Below are 26,766 nucleotides of genomic sequence, written 5' to 3'. Positions count from 1 at the left end.
GGAGCTGGATGGGAAGTGGGGCTGCCGGGATTAGAACCAGTGCCCATATGGGATCCCGGTGCGTTCAAGGCGAGGACTTTAGCTGTTAGGCCGTGCTGCTGGGCCCTATCTTCCTCTCTGTCTCTCCTGTTTCACGATCCCAATCCCAGTAGCACTTTATTTTCTTAGACTTTACCTACTCCTCAAAACTAGTTGGAATGTTTCCGTGTGTGTGTGTGTGTGTGTGTGCGCGCGCGCGCGCGCGTGCCACAGACCAGACGTTAGCACATACAGTGTTGATACATAACTTTCAAGTTGTAGTAACATTTATGTCTTACCGCCCGCCTCAGATCCTGGGTTTGGTTCATGTTTATCACTCTGTGTCGTGCCCTAGCAGTGCCTTATACATAATAGGTCAATACATGTGGTGTAAGAGGAAGGGGCTTACTTAGCTGATGGCTTCTCCCACAGCCTTGGTGAAGATTTGTGGAGCCGGTAAAAAGGCTGTGGTTTTGTTTGGTAAGATAAAAGACATCTTTTCTGTGTGGCCATTTAGGAGAGGCAGGTCTGCCGTCTCTGCCCATGGATCCCTCTGCTGCATCTGTTATGGGCTCCAGCCAGTGCTTGCTGCACTCAAATCCCGTGCCTTGGCCCCTCAGCCCCTCCCCACAAAGCTCAGCGGAACAGGGGATTAGGTTCTGGCAGCACAGCTGGGATTTTTGGCCGCCATTCCACAGTCGACAATAGCACAATAGCACGCAGCCACCCGGACAGGACAGCCAGGACAGCGCAGGGCTGCACTCCTGGGCCAGAATCGGCTTGGGCTTCTTGTTTGGGTGGCCGAGGGGGAGGAGCGGGCACGGCCGGGCATCCTGGCCTTGCCACGCCGAAGGTACGGGCTGGAGAGATTCCTTCAGGGAATGGGCTTGGGGGGTGACCCAGAGCAGGCGGTGCCCACCGAAGGCGGTGAGGCGCTTTGTGTGCTGCCAGCGAGCAGCTTGTGTGTGCTTACACACGGCCCGCCCTGGAGGCAGCAGGAAGCTGCCCCCATGAAAAGGACCTGCGTTGTAACTTTCTCTTCAAAGCCTCTGTTCCCGGGTCTTCCTCTTTGCCCTGCTCGCCTCCAAGCAGGGGCTGATCTAATCTGCAGGGCAGCCGTGGCCTACCCTTCCGCTGCTGGCCAGAGAGCTCAACTGGCTGTCAACTGCCGCCTTAAGCGTCGGGTGGAACACAGAGCGAAGGGGGAGTGTCCGGGGACCTCAGGTTTGTCAGGCGGGCCGCCGGGAGAGACGTTTGTGTGTTTATTCCCCAGTGTGGCTCGGCCCTGCGGCCGCTGCAGTTCAGCCGTGCCTGCCGCCCGCGCGTGCCCGGCCCGGCCCTTGTTCGCGGCCCCTCCCCCACCGCCCAGGGCCGGCCTCGCGCGCTCGCAGCTCGCGGAAGCTCTCTGTGCCTTTAAAGAAAGCAGACTCCTGGCCGTGACGCACTTCTGGCTGTCAGCCAGGAAGATCGCTCCTGCCAGGCTGACTGAGAAGAAAACCAACAACTTTTCTTTTGTGTGTGGGGTTACTTTCCACTGCCCCCCCTTCCTCCTCTCCTTTCAAGATTTAAATGCTAATGGCGGATTAAAACCTGTAGTTACGTTTGGCTTTAGGAATCTGGTAAGGCCCCCGTGCTGGGACTTTCTCTCCCTCACTCTTTCTCTGGGTTTTTTGTTCCAACATGGACGAGGGGTTGGGGTGGACTCTCCCCCCGCGCCATCCTTGAAGGGGCGGGAGAGAAGGGGAGCGCAAGTAAACACACTGAGCGACATCCGGGAGCGGCGCCGCCAGCGCAGCCGCGCGCTCTCCCCGCGGGATGTCAGCGTGTTTTTGTTCAGAGCCGGAGAGCGGGCGCGCCCGCACTTGAGCTGTAGAGGCTGCTCGGGAGGGCCATCTCCGTCCCCGCGTGAGCCCCGGGGTGTGTACGCGAGGGAGGGCAGTGTAAGCAGTCTCCTTCTGTCACAGAGAGGGGGTGGGGGGCAGGTTCTGAGGAACGGCCGGAGTGCGCCCGGGGCCGCGCGCAGCGTGCGGCTGCAGGACGGCGGTCGGCTTCGGGACTGCAGCTTTTTGCTCACTGATCTGGACCCTAGAGACGTTGGGGAAAGGGGAGATAGTAGTCAACCACTCTGAAGTAACCAGGGAGTCTTAGTTTCCCCTCCTGCCCCTCCCTTGTCTCTTTTCAAAGGGCTTCTGCGCCAAGAACCAAACTCTGGGTTCCAAAGAAGGGGTGGCTTAGGAGAGGAGCCGGTTGGCCTGAGCCCAAAACTCTAGTCCCTTCAGAGGAACCGGGAACGCATCCAGCAAGTTGCTTTGCCCCTGACCTCAGGAGTGCAGAGAAGCTGTGTAGACTTGGACCAGGACTTCCCAGGAGCTGGAAAGATTTGTTTTCCCTGTGGCCACTCTTAGAGCTGTTGTTCCTTTCGCCTTTTACCTTCTCTGAGCCAAGGGGTGCACCAGCAATATGTCTCCTGTTCGGTTTTTTTTTAATGGCAAACCAGCTTGTGGTGAGATAGGCTGCCCTGTGTGGGGCCTTCCTGGGTAACCTGCTGGCGAGAACTGGATGCTTGCCTGTACCTGTGAACTTGAGGGGGAGGGGCACCAGGGTCAGGGGGTTTGCCTTATGGAGGAGAGCATCCTCTTTTGGGAGGGGGACGGGACATGGAATCCCTGGGGCTGCAGACAGGCTTGCCCTCTGGGTAAGTCATCAAGTGTTTTGCCATTGAGCCTGGGTGCACAGATGGGGCAGCCATTTCCTTTGTGAGCTGTGAGTCTTTGGAACCATGGGGTACAAAGGAGGTGGGGTTCTGGGAAGGACCTTTTTTGAGGTGGGAGCTTGCATGGGCTTTGGTTCCTGACCTGGTAGTAGGAGTTAGTGCTGAGACAGTGCGCATTTGGTGGCGGCAAGGGCCACTGAACTGAAAGATCAGTACCATTTAGCAGCTCTCTAGGAGCAAAGGGCACTTCGCTATTATCTTGAGGTAGGCTGGTGTTGAGGCTGGCAGTAAGTGGCTGAGAGGCAGCCTCAAGAGAGCTGGCTGGAGGGGGCGGGGTGTGGGTGCAGAGGGCTGTGCTGCTGTAACTCAGACCCTCCGGCCTTTGGCCTGCCACTTGGTCTACTCCTGCAAATGAAGCTTTTTCAGGACAGACCCCAGAGCCCAGCAACCTGACCCCCTGGTCCTCATCCGTGCCTCTGAGCAGGTGGTTTGCATTAGCTTTAGCCCTGGCAGGAAAGCATGGCCAGGCTTTAACTCTTTAAGGTCTGGGGAGAGTGTGGACCAGGTCACTGTGTGTCTCCAAAACTGTGCTTCCCTTGTCCTGGTAACTGTCTTTTCTGGATGCATAGAGGGGTTAGTGTAACTGGGGAGTCGGTTCTGATGTCGGGAGCTACATTAATGTCAGCTGGGAAAATGTCAAGAGGTTGCGGGGCCCTCAAGCAGTATAAGCAGCTGCTCCTGTGTGCTGGTTCCCACTGCAGACCAGGGAGCCAAGAGGGCGCCTTCTCAGTCCTGTAAAGCCTCTGGGAAGGTTCTGGGTATTTCTTCCTCAAAGAACCAGGTAGGTGGGAGTTCTGAAGGTGCCCAGTGCCCTGGGAGGGCCCAACCCACATCCTGGGCCTTTGTTTTCTTGCTGTGGGGTATCATAGGAGTGCCTGACCAAGTTGGAGTGGATCTCAATAGATCCTTCTGGGCAATAGTTCTGGGATCTGTTTTTCCATCACCATCACACAGTCTTCTGGGCAGGGCCTGCCTCAGATTTCCGTGGGGAGGGTGTGTGTTGAGGGGAGGTTGGTGGGTGGTTGGAGGTTGGTCCTCCTGCCCAAGTATATTCTGCTTATCGACCACCCAAAAGCATTTCTTGGTCCCTACATATAATCATCCTTTCCTGGAAACTATATGAGAAACAAAGACCCCATTCCTGCCTTTAAAGGGCAAGAAGGAGCCCTCAGGTTCCAAGCCAAGGGCTACTTCAGCTCCAGTTCCATAGCTAAGGACAAGCTGGGCCCCAGGTCTCAGTTACTGATCAGCCTGGGAGAAGTGAGTGGCAGGGCTGTCTGTAGCCTCCCACCCTGTCAGAGACAGAGTGAGAGACCAGGGACCTCTTTGTGGGGCTCTGAGCTGACCGGGTCCACAGAAATTTCTCATGTTGAGGATTGGATTCCTTCTGTTTTGGACTGGGGAACACAGAAAACAGCATCAGGCCCCTGACACTGGTTTTTTTGAGCTGCGGAGCTGGCTGCAAGCAGGCTCCCCTGGGAGGACTGTGAGCCTATGTGTTTTGCCTCTCGGATGTAGAACAGAGGTTGGTTAAACCTCAGGTCATTTTTAGCAGCACAGCTGTGGAATCTCCCAGAGGGGGCAAGACCCAGGTAGCTCTAGTTGTAAGGTTTCTGACAGAGGGGTGGTGCCTCATCAGAAGATGATCTGCAGCCAGTGGTGGGGAAGAGGGGACTGGGACCTGGGCCTTGTTGCCCTCATTAGCAGCAGTCTGACTGGCTCAGACTGTTTATTCCAAGAAGCCCCGCTGAGTGTTGAGCACTTGTCTTTCCTCTTCACGGCAGGCAGGCAGGCAGGCAGGCAGGCAGCCCTCAGCAGAGCTGCACTGCAGGTACAGTAGCTCAGGTCACAGGCCTTTATCTTTGTCAGTGCCCATGGATAGGCCCCACTGGGTAAGCCACCCAAGACAGAGGCAGGCCTAGGCCCCTTAGCTTCTCTTTGCTCCGGGAGCTCCCTTGCCTCCCAGGTACATTGGCTTGTTTCCTAGACTGTGAGGTTGGTATCACAGGTGGAATCATGTTGGGTTTTGCAAGGTCAGGAAGCGCTCAGTTACATTTAGCATTTAGTTATTTTTTTCCATTAGTGCTTCCTGTTTATTTACTCCTTATATTGTTGCAAGCCCTTTAAAGGCAGGAATGGGGTCTTTGTTTCTCATACAGTTTCCAGTAGGGACCAAGAAATGCTTTTGGGTGGTTGATAAGCAGAGTATACTTGGAGGACCAAGACAAGAAAGGGATGAGTTAACAGATTTATGTATCTTTTTCTCCTACCAGTGAACTTCTGTGGGCAAAAGTGGCATCTTTGTTGTTTATCTCCAATATCTTGCATGCAGAAGGAACTTAGCAAATGTTGATTCCACAGGATTGCACCTTGGAGATGGTATTATGAGGGAACTTGAAGAAGTCTGTAAATGGTGTAGGCATTATGGCACAGTGGTTAAGCCACTTGGGATGCCCACATTCCATATTGGAGCGCCTGAGTTCCAATCCTGCTTCACACTCCGGGCAGCATCAGGTGTGGCTCATGTCTGTGGGACCCTGTACTGTGTGGGAGCCCCAGGTGCGGCTCCGGGCTGCTAGCTTCAGTCTGACCCCACATGGCTGTTGTGGGTGTATGGGGAGTGAATTAGCAGATGAATGAACTGTCTTTCTGATTCTCATTTTTTTTCTTCTTTCTGTCTTCAAATAAAAATAAATGTAAAAGATCTTTTCCTGAGCAAGTTTAATTTTTAGCAAGTCTGTGGAAAATAGAAGTAAACACCCTTTATTTTGGTGCGTAAATTTTTTGAAATCCTTGTATAGGTTTTTCATAAATACACATTTTTCATGAAAATTTTTATTTGATCTTAGCCAAAAGACCAAGAAGCAATTTTGGTGAGCTCTTTCTAGGCCCCTCATGTATGGGAAGATTCATAGAGCAATATGGCTCTCACTACTCCTGTCCCTGCCTGTAAAGACAAACTGAGCACCTGTGACAGCAGGTGGGGGTGAAGGGCTGATGGTACACTTGGGAGGCTTGTGGGAATTGTAAGGGCTGCTAGGAGGTGTTGGGGGAGTATTTAGTCATCACATCTGTAGTCTCTTGGGTAAGTTGGCATGCAACTGACAGAGTCCCAGTGGGCAAGTAAATTGAGGGGTGAGAATACCAGGACATACATTTCCCCTTCCCCCATAAATGCTCATGGGATCTCTGTAATTGGGCCTAGCCTCTTGCAGACTTCTTGATTTGCCCAAACCCCCCGCTTGAGCAAGGGAGGAGAACTTGAAGAAGTTTCCCTCGAGGACTTTGTTACCGTGAGGTAGAATTTGGGTGCCTTCAGAAAGAGTCGAAAATCACCAATCCAGTAGCGATCATTTACTGAATGCTTGGTGCTAGATGTTGTGTAGTTTGCTTAACCTGAGTGGTGCCTGTGGATTCCTTTTTGTGGATAAGAGAACGAGACTAAAACAGGTTGTGTTTCTTGTGCAAGTAGACATGACCCTGGTGGTATGGAGTCAGGTCTGTGTGAAAGGCTGCTCATTCTGTGGTACCGGATACCATGTCCCAAAGAACAGGGTACATGGACTACTTAAATGTTGTATTTCCCCTGGAACTGGAAGATTCATGGAGAACCTCTGGACATTGAATTAAATGCTGGAGTCTGTACCGTGGACTATGACAAATGTTTTTTTAGTTTTTATGTGCATTTGAACCTCTGAAAATCCCTGTGGTGTCTTGGTGGATTGAGCGCCAAGTGATGAGTGATTTGTTTAAGTGTTGTGAGCTGGTTATGGATCTTTGGAGTGATCAACTGCTTCTTTTCTTTTGGCTTCCAGGTGCACAGGGGTGGCTGTCTGGTATCACCAAGATGACGCTCCAGGCCTCCCGAGCGACTGCACTCCTTTCTTGGGTAAGGAGTCCTCTCTTGTTTACTGCCTCAGGAAGCTTGAGAGGAGTAGGAGGAGATTGTTGAGGAGCCAGGACTATGTAAAATCTTATCTCCAGACTAAAGCTTTCCTTTGGCTTATACCTCCCCCCGCCCCCCCCAAATAATAATAATTCAGTAAGGGCCTAGCATTGTGGTACAACAAGTTAAGCTGCTGCCCATGATGCTAGCATGACATATGAATACCCATGTGACCTACATGGAGTGCTAGGCTCTTGGCTTGGCTGGCCCAGCCTTTAGTGTGGCCATCTGTGGAGAAGGCCAGCAGGTGGGAGATCTTTACTCTTTGGCGCGCACGTGCGCGATCTCTCTCTCTCTCTCTCTGTAAATCTGCCTCAAAGAAAAAATAAATTTTGAAGATTTATTTATTTTTATTGGATAGGCAGATTTACAGAGAGAAGGAGAGACAGAGAGATCTTCCATCCACTGCTTCACTTCCCAAGGGGCCATAATGACCGGAACTGAGCTAATCTGAAGCAAGGAAACAGGAGTTTCTTTCTGGGTATCCCACAGGGGCACAGGGTCTCAAAGCTTTGGGCCATTCTTCACTGTTTTTGCAGGCCACAGGCAGGGAGCTTGATGGGAATGGAGCAGCGAGACCCAAACTGGCACCCATATGGGATCTCAGCAGATGCAAGGCAAGGATTTAACCACTAGGCTATCATCCTGGGCCCAGGAAAATAATTTTTTTAGATTTATATATTTGGGACTCAATGCAATCAATATAATTTAATAATTATCAAACCCATGTTTAATAAAAAGTGTGTAAACAAAAAATGTCTTTGGTTTTTGAAATGGATGCGATTTTCCATTGTGTAAATTAAAATGAATATCTTAAGTTATATATTTTGTATGTTTTATATTATATGTCAGTGTTTATATTTTTCAGATTTATTTTACTCATTTGAAAGCAGAGTTTCAAAGAATTAGAGAGAAAGAGAGAGCTCTTCGGTTGGTTGTGTCACTTCCCAAAGGCCACAATGACAAAGAGTGGGCTAGGGCTGGGACTCAAGCCCAGGTACCCCATATGGGATGTGGGCATCTTAATTACTAGGCTGTCCATGCACTCCTGTAGGCTTGTTTTGTACTTCTCTAAAAAGAAACAATCCACAGACACAACACAGTAAATGTGAATGAAAAGGAGTGTAGTTATATAGGATTCTTTTTCCAATTTACTTACTTACTTATTTATTGTTAAAGATTTATTTATTCATTTTTAAGATTTATTTATTTTTATTGCAAAGTCAGATATATAGAGAGAAAGGAGGAGAGACAGAAGAATATATTCCGTCCAATGATTTACTCCCCAAGTGGCCACAACAGCTAAAGCTGAGCCAATCTGGAGCCAGGAGCCTCTTCCAGGGCTCCCATGTGGGTGCAGGGTTCTAAGGCTTTGGGCCGTCCTCTACTGCTTTCCCAGGCCACAAGCAGGGAGCTGGATGGGAAGCAGGACTGCCAGGATTAGAATCAATGCCCATATGGGATCCCGGCGTGTTCAAGGCAAGGACTTTAGCTGCTAGGCTACTGCCCTGGCCCTTTTTTTCCAATTTTAACTGAAGTCATGCTCCTAAAGTGAATTCTGTGAAACATAGCAGCAGGTTTAATGCTCTTGGTATGTTAATGAGAAGAGTAGCATAGAATGGACACACCTAATTGCAGCAATGATGTTTTACAAAGTTACCTAGGAAATGATGAGAAAGACACACATCAAAATGCCATGAGTACAAGTTTTAAAACAGTAGCATGACCGGGAGCTGTTTTTTGTTCTATCTTCTGCTATTTCAGTAGTTTATTTTATAGTGGAAAATTGGTTTACATGTTATTCTCTTCAAAGTGTAGCTTGAAATTACTCTAGCAGTTGTTCGTGAATAAGATATTACAAGGATTGGACAGCCTTGAGCAGCCTTGGAAATCCTACAGGTGTCTTTTGAGTTACACAGTGTGCTGCCCTCAGTTTCTTTGTGTCTGTTGGAAAGGCAGGTTTACAGAGAGGAGAGACAGAAGGAAAGATCTTCCATCTGCTGGTTCCCCAAATGGCTACAATGGCTACAATGGCTGGGACTGAACCAGTCCAGAGCCAGGAACTTCTTCCAGGTTTCCTAAGCAGCTACAGGGTTCCCAGGCTTTGGACCATTCTCCACTGCTTTTCCAAGCAATAAGCAAGTGGAGCAGCTGGGACATGAACTGGCTCCCAGGAGTGATTGTGGTGCTTGCAAGTTGAGGATTAGCCAGTTGAGCCATTGTACCAACCATCCTGCCTTCATTTCACTGACTGAAGTTGGAAATGTTTCTCTGCTTTCTCAACTTTTAAATAATTGATTGATTGATTTTTTTTTTTTTAAAGGTTTGTCGTTATTTGAAAGGCATAGTCACAGGGAGAGGAGACACAGACTGTTATCTGCTGGTTCACTTGCAAAATGGCCATGGTGAGCCCGGCGGTGTGGCTTAGCAGCTAAAGTCCTCGCCTTGAACGCACCGGGATCCCATATGGGCACCGGTTCTAATCCTGGCTGCTCCACTTCCCATCCAGCTCCCTGCTTGTAGCCTGGGAAAGCAGTTGAGGATAGCCCAAAGCTTTGGAAACCTGCACCCACGTGGGAGACCTGGAAGAGGTTCCAGGTTCCCGGATTCAGATTGGCTCAGCACCGGCCGTTGCGGTCACTTGGGGAGTGAATCATCGGATGGAAGATCTTCTCTGTCTCTCCTCTCTGTATATCTGACTTTGTAATAAGAATAAATAAATCTTTAAAAAAATATATTTAAAAAAATGGCCATGGTGACAAGCTGAGCCAGTCTGAAGGCAGGAACCAGGAACTTCTTCTGGGTCTCCCACGTGGGTGCAGGGTCCCAAGGCCTTGGGCCATCCTCAACTGCTCTCCCAGGCCACAAGCAGGGAGCTGGATGGGAAGTGGAGCAGAGTAGATTTGAATGGGCATCTATATGGGATGCCAGTGCTGCAGTGGGGTACGGCCTACCTCAGCATGGTGCTGGCCCCCAAAATAATTACTCACTTGAGAGCAAAATAATTCATAGGAGAAAAATCTTTTTTTTTTTTTTTAAGATTTATTTATTTTTTTTAAAGATTTATTTATTTTTATTACAAAGTCAGAGAGGGAGATCTTCCATCCGATGATTCACTCCCCAGGTGGCCACAACGGCTGGAGCTGAGCCAGTCTGAAGCCAGGAGCCAGGAGCTTTTCCAGGTCTCCCACGCAGGTGCAGGGTCCCAAGGCTTTGGGCCATCCTCGACTGCTTTCCCAGGCCGCAGGCAGGGAGCTTGATGGAAAGCGGGCCTGCCAGGAGGAGAACCGGCGCCCATATGGGATCCTGGCGCAGGCAAGGCGAGGACTTTAACCATTACGCTATCGTGCCGGGCCTGAAAAATATCTTTATGAAAGATATTATTGTGCTCAATTGGTGTAAGTAGTGAATCCAGATTCCTTGATTTTTCTTTTTGGAAAGGCAGATATAGAGAGGAGGAGAGACAGAGAGGAAGCTCTTCTATCTGATGATTCACTCCCCAAGCAGCTGCAACGGCCAGAGCTGAGCTGATCCGAAGCCAGGAGCTTCTTCTGGGTCTTCCACATGGGTGCAGGGTTTCAAGGCTTTGGGCCATCCTCGACTGCTTTCCCAGGCCACAAGCAAGGAGCTGGATGGGAAGTGGAGCTGCCGGGATTAGAACCGGTACCCGAATGGGAACCCCAACACGTTCAAGGCGAGGACTTTAGCTGTTATGCTGTCATGCCGGGCACCAGATTCCTTGACTTTCAATCAGCTAGTCAGCTTGCTGGGGTGATTTTCAGTCTCCTTCGTGAACAAGCCTTATAGTTCTGAAATGTTTTATCTTGATGATAGTTATTAAAAGGAAGTGGAGGGGCTGGTATAGTGGCCCAGTAGTCTACTCCTTTGCTTACAGCCCTGGCATTCCATGTGGGTGCCATTTCTAGTCCTGGCTGTTCTATTTCCCACCTAGCTTCCTGCTAATGTACCTGGGGAAACAGTGGTATGTGACCCGACTTGTTGGGTCTCCGCATCCACATGGCAAACCCTAAAGAGAATCTCCTGGCTCCTGGCTTTGTACTGGCCCCGCTGTCCCTACTATTGTCATCTGGGGAGTGAACCACCAGATGAAAGAGCTCTCTGTCTCCTTCTATCTCTGCTTTTCAAATAAAATAAGTTTTTTTTTGTTTGTTTTTTTAAGGAGATGGCTTGGCAGTTAGGATTCATGTTATAATATTAGTTTCCCATGTTGGAGTGTCTGAAACTGGTCCCTGGCTTCTGAGCTCAGCTTCCTGTCAGTGCAGACCCTGGGAGGCAGCAGTCGTGGCTCCTGTTGAGGTTCTGCCACCCTCATGCGAGAGTTCCTAGCTCCCAGCCTCAGCTGCCCAGTCCCTCAGACTGGCTGTTGGCTATCAATTTAGCCAGTGAATGGGATTTTTCTCTCTGTCCTAGAAATCTCTGCTTCTCAGATAAACATTCAGATGGTTTGCGATGCATAGTCTTGACAATTTCTTCACTTTGAATTAGTAAAAAGGGATCTTGGCCTGACATTTCAGAATCTTCTTAGAAAACTTACATTAACCTGCCCTGGACAGTTAAAAATGTGCTTTTCTGCATAGACCTTATAAATATATTGTCTTTAAGACTTGAGTGAGATGTCCTATTTTCTCTTACACACTTTAAAAAGAGAAAAAACTTACAACACTTAAAAATTATTTTTAGTGGCCTAGTGGCAGTGTGGCCTAGTGGCTAAGGTCCTTGCCTTGATCCCATATGGTCGCTGGTTCTAATCCCGGCAGCTCCACTTCCTCTCTATCTCTCCTCCTCTCAGTATATCTGACTTTGTAATAAAAGTAAAAATAAATCTTTAAAAAAAAATAAAAAAAAATTATTTTTAGTAAAAATGTATTCAACTGAATACTGTCATTTCTATAGATGAATCACTGATTTTTAAAAAAGGCTTAGAAAAGCAGAATGACAAGGAGAAACAAGGAAAAAAATCTTCCGTCTACTCCCTATATAGATATGTCAGCCAAGACTGCGCCTCGAACCCGCACTGCAGTATGGAGGTGGCAATGAAATGTGTGCAGCAGTGCTGGGACCTGAATTTGCAGCTCCTTTTAATTTTACCCTGTATGCCACTAATTTAACCGTTAGAATATAGAATGCTACTTAATTTTAAAATAAAAAAATTTCACTTGTTTATTTTATTATAAAGGTGGAGATTCATAGGAAAGAGAAACAGAGAAAGGTCTTAGCTTTGCAGGGTCACTTCCTAGATATCCGCAGTAGGCAGTGCTGGGCCAGGCTGCAGGCAAGCGACTGGGTCTTCTGGGTCCCATGGTGAGTACAGGGACCTAAAAACTTGCGCCAGCACCTGCTGCTTCCTAGCCATATTAACACATAGCTGCGTTAGAGCTGGAACTGGGATTTGAAACTAGCCACTCCAGTAAGGGATGCTGGTGTGCCGGGTGCTGACCTAGCCATTGAACTAAATGCCTACCTCTTAGTTATCATAAGTGTACTAGTCCCTTGTGTTTAGTACTTTTTTTTTTGTTTTAAAGTTCAGTTTGGTGTGTTTATTTCTAATCCTGGAGGATTTTTATTCCAAAGGCATTTTACTTTTTTTTAAAGATCTATTTATTATTCTTATTACAATGTCAGATATACAGAGAGGAGGAGAGACAGAGAGGAAGATCTTCCATCCGATGATTCACTCTCCAAGTGAGCCGCAATGGCTGGTGCTACGCCGATCCAAAGCCAGGAACCAGGAACCTCTTCCAGGTCTCCCACGCGGGTGCAGGGTCCCAAGCTTTGGGCCATCCTCAACTGCTTTCCCAGGTCACAAGCAGGGAGCTGGATGGGAAGTGGAGCTGCCAGGATTAGAACCGGCGCCCATATGGGATCCCGGTGCGTTCAAGGCGAGGACTTTAGCTGCTAGGCCACGCCACTGGGCCCTGTGTTTAGTACTTTTAAAAGAGTGTGTTCTTAGGGATACAACTGTGCCGGAGCAGATTGAATTATTGTCTGCAGTGCTAGTATCCCATATAATTTGAGTTCTGGCTGCTCCATTTCTGGTCCAGCTTCCAGTTAGTATGCCTGGGAAAGCAATGGGAGATAGCCCAAGTCCTTGGCTCCCTGCATCTACATGGGAGCCTCGGATGGAGCTCCTGGCTTCAGCCTGGCCAGCCCCAGCTACTGGGGAGTGAGCTACAGATGAAGATCACTCTGTTTCTCCCTCTCTCTGTAACTCTGCCTTTCAAAGAAATAAGTCTTTGGGGGTGAAAATCTCTGGCGTTTTCCGTAGTACCCTATTATTTATTTTCAAAAAATAATTTTTAAAATGTATTCTTGCAGTAATCATCATATTTGAGCCCTCAGAGGTTCCTCCCTCTCTTTGACAAAGCATAAAAAAAATGAACTGATAGCAGTTTTGATTCATGTTAGTGAAGGAACTGGACCTGTAATCTGTTGGCCCCCAAGCCTTTGCTTTGTGAAGAGCACACTTTCAGCAACAGAGAGAGTCTGGTTGTTTGCACATAACCACCGTGCTGAAGTTACTAAGAATGCTTCATTGCTTGCGCTTGTCTCTTACTGTGATACGTGCAATGAGTTAACTTAGGACATCCTTCATATGTAATACAAAGATAAACTTCAGCCCAGGCTGTTATAGGATTGAAGTGTTTATGGAATTCTTGAGGTTTTGCTCTAGCTGTCAGCCACACAGGCTTGTAGTGTGCTTATGTACTTAGGTCATTTGCATGTGGCCTCTGGTTAATTTTCTAGTGGTGGTTTAGAGGGATGTCAGTCTGAAACAGAGAAAGGAAACAAACAGTTGTTGGAAAATTGAGAAGTTTTTGTCTGAGGTTCCACCAACTCTTTTCCTTCCTCCATTTAAAAAGAAATTACCTTGTTGCCTTGTTGTTTCTTCCTCCTCATTCAAAATTTTGTGTGTGGAGAGAATAAAAGGCACTGATAGTAAGATGTATGTGTGCATCAGAGTATATAGCATATATGTAATGTTTCAGCTTTGGACATTTCAAAATTGAAAAGCCACAAAGGACTGTGACATAAACACGAAGGCACAGGGAGCTGCAGTGCAGACACTCAGCAATACAAGGTCATATGGCAGTAAAAAACCTCGGCTTTTCTCACCTCAGGCTTCTCTCTAGCCGTGGTACAAGCTTTTTTTTTTTTTTTTTTAAGATTTACTTATTTTTATTGGAAAGGCAGACTTTATAGAGAGAAGGAAAGACAGAAAGATCTTTTGTCCATCCGCTGGTTCACTTCCTAAGTGACTGCAACAGCGGGAGCGGAGCTGATCCAAAGCCAGGAGCTTTTTCTGGCTCTCCCATGTGGGTGCAGGTTCCCATGGCTTTGGACCATCCTGCACCGCTTTCTCAGGCTACAAGTATGAATGGAGCTGGATAGGAAGTAGAGTAGCCAGGACACGAACCGATGCCCTCATGGGATCCTGGTGCATTCAAGACAAGGATTTAGCCACTAGGCCATCACTTACATAGCTTTCCAGAACCATTTGGTTGTATTTTGAGTGTCATATGCCTAGTACTGGAGCCTTCTAGGATTTAAACTCTTATTGGTCTAAGCCCAAGGGAGCACACTGCTGGTGGCATGTCAGGTGACTGTGACTGGACAGCGTCCGCTGGATGAGTGATCTGCCTACATTCTTTGCTGACATCAGAATGCCCAGAACCATTGCCTTCTTCATTTCTGTCCTCTGCAGCTGAAGTCACTCATGCCAGGCAGGGAATTCCAGCATGTAGGAACAGAATGAGCCACACTGCTCCTGACACTTCCCAGTCTCACCAGTTTCTTCCGTTTGGCTCACAGGTGAACAGTCTGCGTGTGGCTGGCCCCGTGGAATCTGTGCCACAACTCCAGGATGGCAACGTCTTTGTCAGAATTATTAACAGCCTGTGAGTATGCACCACTCTCCTCTCTAGCCCCAGGCAAAGCTGGTGGTTGCTGTGGCGGCCTGCTTTTGCTCCGTGTCCTTTGAGATGGCTGTAACCAGAAAGCAGTTGGCAGGAGTGGGGTTTCAGAGGCCTGGGTGGGGTCTGAGGCAAGCAGGTGTTAGATTCTACCCCCCAGGCACAGGGCCCTCTGTGGGTGAAGTTTGTCTTGGCCCATCTTGAGGCTTCCCTCTTGGCACAAAAGCCCCTGCCAAGCTCTGTGCTCTTACACTGTTCCAACAACCCATGCTGGGGTGCCCAGTCCCTCTCTCAAGAGGAATTTTCTGTAATCTTTTTTCCTCAACTCATCCCTACCCTATTCTTATCACAGGCTCTTTTTGTGGCCCCTGGGGCCATGAGGAAGGGGATGCCATTACACTTGAGGGAAATGGAAGCATTGGTTAGCACACTGCGAACTCTGGAGATCAGCCCTTTCCTAGCCATTGTAGCACCTGCAGGCCTTTTACCTGCACCAGTAACTTGCCTTGGGAGATAGATTAACATGTGAGAAGTTATTGTCCTGTAGCCAAGAGCCAGCCGCTTTATTTTATGTCTGTGTCTTTAGCATCAGCTTTCTTTAGAACATCACAGATGCTTGATAAACCAATGCAATGAAGCCTCTTCTAAATTCATACCTCTTGGAAACCAAGTAAAAATCATTCAAGGTGTATACTAAAGTTACTTTAATGATTTTCATCTCAACTTTCAGCCTTAATGGAGGACAAAGCTGACCTTCTGTTTTCTACAGGCAAAATTAATTTTTATTTATTTTGGTTTTCTTTGAAAGGCACAGAAGGAGGGAAGGAGAGAGAGGTATCTTCCATTGCTAGTTGATTGCTTCAAATGTTAGAGCTGGGGCTGAGCTGGGCTGAAGCCAGGAGCCCAGAGCTCAGTCTCTGTCTCCCGTGTCACCGGCAGGGACCTAGCTGGGGATTTAGCGGGGACCATTATCTGTTGCCTCCCATGACGTGTGCTCGGGAAATTGGATCACGAACAGAGTGGGGAAAGCATTTAGAGCTGAGCTGACCATTGCAGACACTGTGTCTGATTCTTCTCTGTGCCTAGCTTAGATCAGTGGAGGATATGTTGTTTAGATTTTAATGAACATTGTTGAGTACGTAGCTGAGTTGTGATTAAAGATATCTTTGCTGTCTCATGGGACTGTGTAGCCCAGGACAAGTGGGTTTGTTAGTGTGGTTTTAGTGGATTTAAGAAAACTTCATATGGTATAGCCAGCACTTGGCTTAGCACCTCTGAAAGATTTTATTCTTCTTGCTTTGGTCAAATACTACCACTGTCTCCGAGTTATCTAGGCAGGACATCTCAGCTTCAGAGGGAATTCCTCTCTTTGGCACTGACTTTGGTCCCCGTTGGCTCTGGGCATTGGACGTAGACATGCCTCCTTTTACTTCATGCGGGGCCGAGGTCCTTATGTCCTTATTCTCTAATTTCTTATTTTAGTGCACTACTGTACATGGGACCTCAAGGACCTTTCTTAAAGCTTATTCTCATAGTGACACCTCAGTGATGCTTCATGCTAGAAACTTGAAATTGGAAGTATTAGCCTAGCGTTGAAGCTCTGTCAACTCTGCTCAGCAGTTTTCCATCCTACTGCCTTGGCACTTGCTGTGTCTCTAGTCCCCTTTGTTGCCTGTAAACTGATCAGTAGATCTTAGCCTGATTATTTTAAGGTTCTTTTGTTTTTTGTTTGATTCTGCAAGGATAGATGCCTCATGGTGGAATCGTGTACCACCCTTAAATTGGCATTTTGCAGTGCCTGTCAAAAACATTCTTTAGGGCCCGGCGGCGTGGCCTAGCGGCTAAAAGTCCTCGCCTTGAAAGCCCCGGGATCCCATATGGGCGCCGGTTCTAATCCCGGCAGCTGAACTTCCCATCCAGCTCCCTGCTTGTGGCCTGGGAAAGCAGTCGAGGACGGCCCAAAGCTTTGGGACACTGCACCCGTGTTCCCACACGGAAGAGGTTCCTGGTTCCTGGCTTCGGATCGGCGCGTACCGGCCCGTTGCGGCTCACTTGGGGAGTGAAACATTGGATGGAAGATCTTCCTGTCTGTCTCTCCTCCTCTCTATATATCCGGCTTTCCAATAATAATAAAATCTTTAAAAAAAAAAAAAAAACATTCTTTATCAAAAAATAAAAAAGGGAGAGGAGAAGGAGGGAGGAAGGCAATATCACTATATTCTTAAGATTGTGTCTAAAAATCTCAATGAGTCTGTTAAAACTAATTAAAAATAAAAGTGAGAATCATTTTTGAACCTAGAGCCGTGGTAGATCCAGGCAGCCGGCAGCAGTGACAAGTGCGGTCTCAGGCTGGCATTAGTTAACCCACTGGCGCTGGACAACAGGCGTGCATTTCTGACTTCACGCTAGATCAAGTACGATTTTCCATGTGTGATGACAAGAACAGCAAGGATGTGTGTTGTAGGTTTATAATCTGAGAAATCTTCATGAAGAAGGCCAAAAATGCAAGATGCTTGTTTCTTTTTTTTTTTTTTTTTTTTAAGATTTATTTATCTTTTTATTGCAAAGTCAAATATATAGAGAGGAGGAGAGACAGAGAGGAAGATCTTTCATCCGATGATTCACTCCCCAAGTGACCGCAATGGCTGGAGCTGAGCCGATCTGAAGCCAGAAGCCAGGAACTTCTTTTTCTGTTTTGTTTTGTTTTTGACATTTCTATTTTTTTATTATTATTAATTAAGGAGCCAGGAAGTTCTTCCAGGTCTCCCACACGGGTGTAGGATTCCAAGGCCTTGGGCCGTCTGCAACTGCTTTCCCAGGCCACAAGCAGGAGCTGAATGGGAAGTATGGCCACCGGGATTAGAACCGGCACCCACATGGGATCCCAGCGTGTTCAAGGTGAAGATTTTAGCCGCTAGGCCATTGCGCCGGGTCCAAGATTCTTGTTTCTACGCCATTGTCCCCTAGGGTGCTGCCTGAGCTTTAGACCAGGGGGAAGAGTGAGAACAAGAGAAGGGGAAGGAGGAGTGAGTTGGAGGTATGGTGCTTATTGAGATTCTAAGTTAACTGAACCTCTGCCTTGGTGCTAGAACACTGTGGACCAACTGCCTTGGGAAGACAGACATTGCTGGTGAATATGTCTTATCTGTTGCAGTTCTGATACTGCTGCTACTCACCTAAAGCTGAAGCCTCGAACTCGGGGCACGTAGTGGAGGATGGCCACGCTGGTGACCAGAAAGAGGCTGTGGGAACTAGACATGGCCATGGACACTTGGCCTTCCCTCTTGGAAAATCTGCTGGCAACAACTCTTCTGACAAGTTTCGTTTACTCAAAGGCTGTCCCATCGCTTTGGGAGCTATGAGGCTTGAATAGGGAATCATGCAGTGCTGTAGCACTCGGGGTGTCACAGGGATCCTGGACGGCTTCCTGCCCAGACAGAGACTTGAACCCAGTCTCTCTGGGAGGGTGCATTTCTCCAGTTCTCCAGGTGGTTTTTTTTGTTGTTGTTGTTGTTGTTTTTAAAGATTTATTTATTTTGATTGGAAAGTCAGACGTACATAGAGGAGAGACAGAGAGGAAGATCTTCCGTCCGATGGTTCACTCCCCAAGTGACCACAACAGCTGGTTCTGTGCCGATCCGAAGCCAGAAGTCAGGAGCCAGGAACTTCCTTCTGGGTCTCCCACGCGGGTGCAGGCTCCCAAGGCTCTGGGCCATCCTTGACTGCCTTCCCAGGCCACAAGCAGGGATCTGGATGGGAAGTGAAGCCACCGGGATCTGAACCGGCGCCCACATGGGATCCCAGCGCGCTCAAGGCGAGGACTTTAGCCGCTAGGCCACACCACTGGGCCCCAGGTTTTTTTTCTGACACATGCTGCATGTGTCTTATGTTAGAATCGGGGGAAAGAGGTTTTGTCATCAGATGGGTTTAGGAAATCATATATATTATAGTCTCACTGTTTAGTTTCTTTGTTTTGGCAGGCAGAGGGAGAGAGACCAAGAACAAGCTCTCATCTCCTGGTTCACTTCCCAAATGACTGCAGCAGTCCAGCCCAGGCCAAGCTTGGGCTTCCACATGGGAGAAGGAACCCAGTTACCTGAACTGCACTTGCAGGATATACATCAGCAGCAAACTGGAACTGGGACTCAAACCCAGGCATCCCAAGTGGCACCTTGCCTGTTGTGTGAAACGTCCTCCCCTGTGGTCTCTTTCCAAAATGTTCCATGTGGTTTAATTTGGCATTTTTCAGTTAACCCAAGAGTACTCTTGGTTTTTAGTTAATGGAAACCACTTTAAGTAAATACCTTTTGTGGAGGGTTCAGTTGAACCCTTTATAGATCTTGGGAGATGAGGAGAGATGCCCTCACCTGGCTTTGGTGCTTTGTCCTCTGCCGGATGTCTTTGGAGTTCTGCACGCCCGTCCAGAACGTTGGGTGAACTCTGAGGGTTCTGGTTTTGAGGATCCCTAAGAGCCACTTTCATCATGATTTCAGCTGTAGCCTTGTCTGTTCTAACTTAAAGTGTAACTTACTTCAGCTTGTACTGGTTTTTACTTCAGTTGGAGCCACCAAGGCCAGGTTCCCACTGGATGAGAGCGCCCCCTGCTGCCTCCCTCCATTTACTGCTGATTTTGCTTGTCCTGCTTAAGCAAGTACCTGCAAGAGCTAGCAGTCAAAAATGAGTGACTGTCCTTGGCACCATCTCAAGGAGGTGTCGCCAGCTCAGCACTCAGCCTGCTGTGAGCACTTTCCCTTTAGAGCCTTCAGACCTTGTCCCTTTAGACCCTTGTTTCTTGCTGTTCCTTCAGATTTTGGATCTGTTTTCCCCTTGCCATGAACCTCTCTCACTGTCTCTCTCTAACCCTGTTTTCCAGGCTTGCTGACATTTTAGAGTTGAGCCATTATAAACTAGTCCAGGGGATCCTGCATCTGTGCTGCCTCCAGCTCTTCCCAGCCCTCTCTCTGAGAGCTTTTTCATTTTGGCAAACAGGATGGTACATGCCATCTCTTCCAGGACCCCAGACTTCATGTCCCCACTTCTCACCCACAGTTTCCACCTGAGTAACTGGTGTCTTAGTGCCCACCTCTGGGTTCAGTAAAGACCAAGCTGTACGGGAAGGGGAGGTAATGTGGAAGGCAGTGGCATGGAGCCAAGGTTGCTAAGTGCCATGATGTTCTAACCCTTGCTCTTTTTGTAGCCACAGCACTGAAGAAGGGCAGCAGATCCTGCAGCAGCCGGTGCCAGAGAGACTGGCCTTTGTGTGTAGTTTCCTGCAGAGTAAGCACCTTTCTTTGTCCAGTTTACATGTGTCTGCAGGGAAAAGGCCCAGGGCTCCCTACTCTACAGCCCAGAAACAGAAATGTCGGAGCTTCCTTGAGTCTTGTTGTGCTGCCATCATTCTGTGTGAGTTCAGTGTCCTTCTGGCCCAGAGTGCTCTCAGGGACCTGGCCAAGCCACAGGGTCACCTCCTGTTTCTCCTGCCTCACAAGGACTGAGGACAGAAGGAGCCATGTCACTATCTTTCCCTAGCAAGGAAAACCATTTTCCCCAGAAAACTCTGAACCTGTTACTTAGGTAGTAAGTGTCAGAACAAGAGCAGACTTAAGTTGAAATCTTGGGCTTCCTAACTGCTGTAGGAAGTTTCTAGACATGGATTCCTTGTCTGTTAAATGGAGATAATAATCATTACACTTTAAGTTGTTGGGCAACTTAAATGAGAGCACAGGAAAGCTTGCAGCACACTGTTCCTCAGCTCTCCTCGTCCAGCCTTGGACCACAGAGTCCTCCTCTTTGCCATGGGTGCTGTGGGCCCTTTCCTCCTCAGGAGGATCACAGCAGTGTGAGGCTGTATCTAGATGGACAAGCATTGATAACCGAGCCCAGACCCCTTGGGTCCAAGCAGGATCCAGGTGTCCCCAGTTGTCTTCCCCTGACCGGCTCTGGCTTCCTCTGCAGGCTTAGTAACGAGATAGATCTGCAGTTTCTGGCTCTTTCTCTGTGTGCTGAGTGGGTGGGTAAGTGCAGTGTCATGACCCAGAGTGGCACTGAACACCGACCCTGTAGCCCTGGGACTGACCCAGACTAGAACTGACTTCAGATGGGGCAGTGAGGGCAGGCAGAGGAGAGAGAAGGGTGCTGTGTTGCGTCTCACACTATTCTGAGGATCTCAGGTACAACATCCCGGAAGGTCACCCCATTTTCTACGTTCACTGTCATTGCAGAAAACCGAAAGCAGCCGGCTTCTACAGAATGCCTGGTGTCCATGCAGAAGATGATGGAGGGGTCAGAGCTGGAACTAGCCAAGGTACCTGTGGGCTGCCAGACTGGGGCAGGGGCTGGCTGCTTTGTTCCTGGGGCTCTTGATAGTTGGGGCGTCAGACCAGGTAGCCACCTGTTAGAAGCAGCAGCTAATTCAGCCTAGGATTCTAGGGGTCCATAATCTTGTGATAGGTTTCCCAGACTGTCATTGTGGGTCTCGATGGAGACCTGGCAGCAACAGGTGTCGTCTAGCTGTCACTGTGTGTTTCTTCCAGCTCATTCGGCCTCATTATTTCCATGATTTCTGGAGGGTGTAGAGGGTGCCTTGGTTTTGTACCTAGGCTTCTATGAGTTCAGAAGTTTAACCTTATGGGAATCTGAGCACCTGGTCTTTTGCACAGTATGCGTTAAGTCTTCAGTATGAAGTAGCAGTGTTTTCTGGGGCTGGTAAGGATGGCAGCCGGGGGCTGCTGACTTCTAGAAGAGTCAGCAGCGTCTCCTGAAAGGCTCATTGTCCCACGGAGAAGAGTGCCTCACTCAGCAACTGCCCCGTTTGACTTCTAGGTGACCATGCTGCTCTTGTACCACTTCACCATGAGCTCCCGAAGTCTCAGGGACTGGGAACAGTTTGAATACAAGATCCAGGTGAGCTCTGTGCCTCTACCTGCCTGGCGGGCTTCGCTTGGGCTCTACCTCCCTCATCTGCCTGTCTTCACAGAGTATATACTATTCTTCAAAAGGTGGTTATACTGCTCACAGCTGTGCATTAGAGAGAATCTGGGAAGAAGTCTTAGAAAAGCACAAAGAAAGAGATAATCTCATTCCAGGAGATAGTGCTGACTGCTCACAGGGCGTGTGCTTCCAGGGCCTTCTTTACTGGGACACTCTCATTGAATTGCACTGTGTCTGGCTGTGTGTGTGGCTGTGTGTGTGCCGCTGTTGTTTCTGCATGAAACTGCTGCTCCACCGATTGCCTTCTTTCTCCTGATTGGGTCGTCTGGAAGAGGCCAGTCAAGTTGTCTGTTAAAGGTTTTGACTGCAGCCATTTTCCTTGCCCATTCCTGTGGTCAAAGTTGGACAGGATGGGAGAAGGGGCGGGGTGCACATGGCTCTAGTCCACAGTGCCTGGCTGGGAGCTGCAGGCTCCTGGTGCTCGTGCTGCCAGGCCAGAGCCTCTGCAGCTGTCTCTAGTGTCACTGAAGTGATGATCCCTTCCTTTCTCCGTGGCCCAGGCTGAGTTAGCCGTCATTCTTAAGTTCATGCTGGACCACGAGGATGGGCTAAACCTTAATGAGGATCTAGAGAGCTTTCTGCTGAAAGGTGAGTAGGGACATGCCCCTGAGTATATCTCATCTGAACTGGGAACTGCTGGGCTCCTGAACTGAGAAGGATGGTGGGAGTTGGTCGGGGCCCTTCTGCCACCTTCTTAATCCCTGTGGGGCTTCCCCTTGATGCCAGCCCAAGGGAAGCTGAGTTAGTTATAAGCCATTGTGGCCACCCATAGGCACTCCCTGAGGTCCTTGAGTGACACACACACCCACACACCCCTATGGACACCTACTGTATTGCTTGTTAAAGTTCACCTATTTAAAAGATAGGATGGAGCCTGGTGCCCATGGCTCAGTGTCTAAATCCTCACCTTGAGTGTGCTGGGATCCCATATGGTTCATGCCCCAGCTGCTCCACTACCCATCCAGCTCCCAGTTTGTGGCTTGGGAGAGCAAAGGAAGATGGCCCAAAACCTTGGGACTTTGCACCCATGTGGGAGACCTGGAAGAAGCTCCTGGCTTCAGGTCAGCTCAGTTCCAGCTGTTGTGGCCACTTGATGAGTGAACTAGCAGATGAAAGATCTTTCTCTCGCCTTCTCTCTGTAGATCTGTCCAATAAAATGAATGAGTCTATTTAAAAAAGAAAAAAGAAAGAAAAAAAATGGTTAGAATAACAGAAAGGGAGAGCCAGGAAAAGATACCTTCCAGCCATTGACACACTTCCCAAATGCCTACAACAACCAGGGCTGGCCAGGCCACAGCCAGGTGCCCAGGCGCCCGGGCGCGATTGGCACTCCTCCCTTTCTAAGCACCAGGATCCCACTTGGCATCTCTGGCCATTGTAGCCACTTGGGGAGTGAACCAATGGATGGAAGATCTTTCTCTGTCTCTCCTCTCTGTAAAATCCACCTTTTTAATAAAAATAAATACATATTTTTTAAAAAAAGCCAGGAACCCAGTATTCCTGTTGAATTTCCCTCTTGGGTTGCAGGGGACCAAGTACTTAGGCCGTCTTATACTGCTTGTCGTAGATAAATTACCAGGGAACTGGGTTGGAGGTAGAGCAGTAGGAACTTGAATCTGTGCTCCAATATGGGCTGCCCATGTCATAGGTAGCAGCCTGGTCTATTGCTCCACAATGCTCACTCTATTTTTATTTACATTTTTAAAAAGATGTATTTATTTACAGACAGAGAATGTGGGAGAGTGAGATCTGATCTTCCATCCACTGCTTCACTCCCCAGGTGGCTGCAGTGGTCAGCATCGGACCAGGCTAAAGCCAGGAGCTTCTTCTGAGTCTCCCACGTGATGGCAGGGGCCCAAATATTTGGGCCATCCTCTTCTGCTCTTTCCAGTCTAGGGAACCTGTCAGTGCACTGGATTGGAAGTGGAGCAGTCAGGACATGAACTAGCACCCAAATGGGATGCCAACATTGTAGGCGGTGGCTTTATCCTCTGTGTCACAGTGCCTGGCCCTGCTTTTTATGCTTTAATAATAACAAGTTTCAGAACATGAGGGCAAGACAGGTGTCCTGGTCCTGTGGGGGGACACTGGGTTCAGGCACTGCCGACTGACTCCCTCTGTAGCTCACGTTGAGTGTCTGCAGAGCCGTTTCCACTCAGCAAGTCCTCAGACTGCACGCAGATGCAGATCTGCTTACCTCCTAACACCTCTGGAATTATCGACTTCTCATCTCCAGTTCCCATCCTTTCCACCTGTTCTGTCGCCTGTGAAGAGCTCTCCCCACCCAGCCACCAGGCCAAGAGGGAGGTTCGCTTCCTAGAGCTGCAGAAGGTTGCCTCCTCGTCTTCCAGTGGGAACAAGTACGTGGTGGGCCTCTCCTGGGCTGAGGGTCTCAGCATGTAACCCCTTTGCACATGCTGACATCTGGAAGCTGAGCAGCCACCTGGCCCTTCACAGCAGCACCAAGTGTGGAGCCTGTGGGTATCTGGGTGCAGTGCTTACTGGGGAATTGGTTGGCATCTGTTCTGGCAGATTTCTGTGATGAATGTCCTTTGCTAGATTTTGCCATCAGATCCCTACTCTAGGTAGCTCACAACACGCAGCTTCAGGCCAGGGTGGAGAAGCTGGAGACTGAGCAGAGCCAGCAGGTCTTCTCTGGGTAGCTCTGCAGAAAAAAAAAAAAATATATATATATATCACCTTTGTTTGCTTTCTCAACAAAGAAATCAAGGCATGGGGAAGGGAGAAGGGGTTTTCTCTTCAAGTCACATCCCAAGGCATGAGAAAGTGCTGCAGACAGAACCCGGAGCGCCCTGCCCCATCCCTGCCAGGTGCTGCCGGCCTCCCAGATGAGGCTCTTACCAGGGTTCTGGACTGTCTCCCCCTCAGCTTCCTCTCAGGTTCCCCAGCCTCCCCCATGGGCGACATCCTGCAGACCCCACAGTTCCAGATGAGACGGCTGAAGAAGCAGCTGGCAGATGAGAGAAGTAACAGGGACGAGCTGGAGCTGGAGCTGGCGGAGAACCGCAAGCTCCTCACCGAAAAGGGTGGGTGCCTGACCCGGAGTAGAGGAGTGTGGCACATGGCATCCGGGATTTCATCAGACTAGCACTGGATGACAGCCTCACCTCCTGTCTTGTCCCCCCCTCTGAGGACCATGGAGTCTAGAACCATGGCCCGGGCCTAGGACCCAGCTGAGCTGGATGCCGATTTCTGGCCTTGCCCCATGATCCTCCTTCTTTCGGGCACCGTAGACTTCCATCCCGCCACCCTCTCCCAGTGGCTCTGGGCTGACTGTCCTCCCCAACCTCACCCCGAGCCAGATGCCCAGATTGCCGTGATGCAGCAGCGCATCGACCGCCTGACTCTGCTCAATGAGAAGCAGGCAGCCAGCCCGCCGGAGCCCCAGGAGCTCGAGGAGCTGCGAGGCAAGAACGAGAGGTGCACTGTCCCTGCCTCTCTGACCGCCCACCCGCCCCCAGGAAGGGCCGTTTGCCCCTCTCACTGCCCCCTCTCCTTCACAGCCTCACTGTGCGGCTGCATGAGACGCTGAAGCAATGCCAGGACCTGAGGACCGAGAAAGGCCAGATGGATCGCAAGATCAGCCAGCTTTCAGAGGAGAACGGGGACCTGTCCTTTAAGGTGACTGGGGGTCTCGGCCGTACTGGGTGTGTTCAGGACTGGAGGCATCAGGAGAGCGCTGCAAAGACCATCTGGCCTGAGACCTGTCTTGGGCTTCAGTCTCCCCAGAGGCCGGCATGCTTTGCCCACTTCCTGGGTTGCAGCCCTGAATTTTGACATGTGGTGCTGAACTGGAGGTATGATTTGCAGTGACTGGGTTGAGTGGGGTTGGAAAGATCATGGAGAACGTCCGGCCCCCGGGTGCAGGGAGCAGACAGCAGTGATGGCGGCAGTGGTGGCCCTGGATTATAGCGATCCCTGTTTGTCTGTCTCAGCTGCGGGAGTTTGCCAGTCACCTGCAGCAGCTACAGGGGGCCCTCAATGAGTTGACCGAGGAACATAGCAAGGCTACCCAGGACTGGCTGGAGAAACAGGCCCGCCTGGAAAAGGAGCTCAGCACAGCCCTGCAGGACAAGGTAGGCGCCCGCGGGGAGGCAGGCCCCAGTTGGCCCCAGGTGCTCAGGGCTCACATCTGAGTTTAGTGCTCTACTCTTCCACACACAGGCGTTCAGCTACCTTCCCTTCAAGGTCTGGTCATGTGCTATACTGGATAGAGGCGAGGCCTGGGTCACTCCACCCGTGAATCCTGCCCCTGCCAGTGACCAACAATCTGTCCCTAAGCTTCTGTTCCTGAAATGGGGCTAATGAGCATCTGCCTCATGACCATTGGGAAATTATGTATACAAAGCACCTAATGGTGTTGGGTTCTCGCTGAATTATTTACTATTCTGATTGCTATCCATCAGAACCTGACTCTGCCACTGATTGACCAGGTAGCCCTCCTGCAGTGCCCTTCACATCTGGGTTTCAGGTTCTGCCCCGTAAACACCCCGAGACTTGGGGATGGGAATAGCCATGGAGAAGTTGCACCCGGGACAGTGCCTGGCTGAGTGCCAGAGGGAAGTGGGTATAGGGCAGGGGCTGCCACTCCTAATGATGCCCAATGCATATTTTTGAACTGCTGTTGGTTTAGATAATCTGGGGTTCAAGACTTGGAGAAATAAACAGTTCACTGTAAGACTGAATTCCATTCTAGAATTAGGGCTAAAAGGTCAGGTCTTTCAGGTCCAGGCTCCTGGTTTTGCAAGATTTTCCTTTGGCCTGTGGTAGAGCAGGCTCCGTCATGAGCTGTGGGGGTTGTGTTGATGTTGCTGAGGGACCGTAAGGGAATCTGGTTCCTCTTCCACCTCTTCACATGGCTCTTATTTACTCCCAGAAATGCCTTGAAGAGAAGAATGAAATTCTTCGGGGAAAGCTGTCACAGCTGGAGGAGCATGTGGCCCAGCTGCGGGACAACCCCCACCAGGAGAAGGGCGAGGTGCTCAGTGATGCCCTGCAGGTGAGAGCCCACAGAAGCAGCCACTGCCTGGGGGCCCTGGTGGTCGGCAGTCAGCTACTACACTGACCCTCCCTTGTCTCTGTCCCAC

The 26,766-nt window shown here is 49.5% G+C and overlaps 1 protein-coding gene across 1 annotated transcript in view; it reads left to right on the top strand.

Annotated features, from left to right (window-relative positions):
* The first annotated feature begins 1,162 nt into the window (after positions 1–1,162).
* NUMA1 (nuclear mitotic apparatus protein 1) overlaps positions 1,163–26,766 on the top strand; it is a 37,856-nt gene continuing 12,252 nt past the window's right edge. Inside the window, exons 1-13 of the mRNA XM_058663539.1 lie at positions 1,163–1,242; positions 6,607–6,680; positions 14,568–14,653; positions 19,866–19,945; positions 20,890–20,972; positions 21,491–21,571; positions 22,159–22,246; positions 23,895–24,018; positions 24,548–24,705; positions 24,982–25,099; positions 25,183–25,300; positions 25,615–25,755; positions 26,556–26,678. Of these exons, the coding sequence (XP_058519522.1) occupies positions 6,639–6,680; positions 14,568–14,653; positions 19,866–19,945; positions 20,890–20,972; positions 21,491–21,571; positions 22,159–22,246; positions 23,895–24,018; positions 24,548–24,705; positions 24,982–25,099; positions 25,183–25,300; positions 25,615–25,755; positions 26,556–26,678 (1,242 nt within the window). The 5' untranslated portion in view covers positions 1,163–1,242; positions 6,607–6,638. The remainder of the gene's footprint in view (positions 1,243–6,606; positions 6,681–14,567; positions 14,654–19,865; positions 19,946–20,889; positions 20,973–21,490; positions 21,572–22,158; positions 22,247–23,894; positions 24,019–24,547; positions 24,706–24,981; positions 25,100–25,182; positions 25,301–25,614; positions 25,756–26,555; positions 26,679–26,766) is intronic.

This window comes from Ochotona princeps, chromosome 4 (genome assembly GCF_030435755.1).
Source record: "Ochotona princeps isolate mOchPri1 chromosome 4, mOchPri1.hap1, whole genome shotgun sequence".
Taxonomy (NCBI): domain Eukaryota; kingdom Metazoa; phylum Chordata; class Mammalia; order Lagomorpha; family Ochotonidae; genus Ochotona; species Ochotona princeps.
The sequence above is the reverse complement of the archived record's forward strand: the minus strand, read 5'-3'. Positions and strand labels throughout refer to the sequence as shown.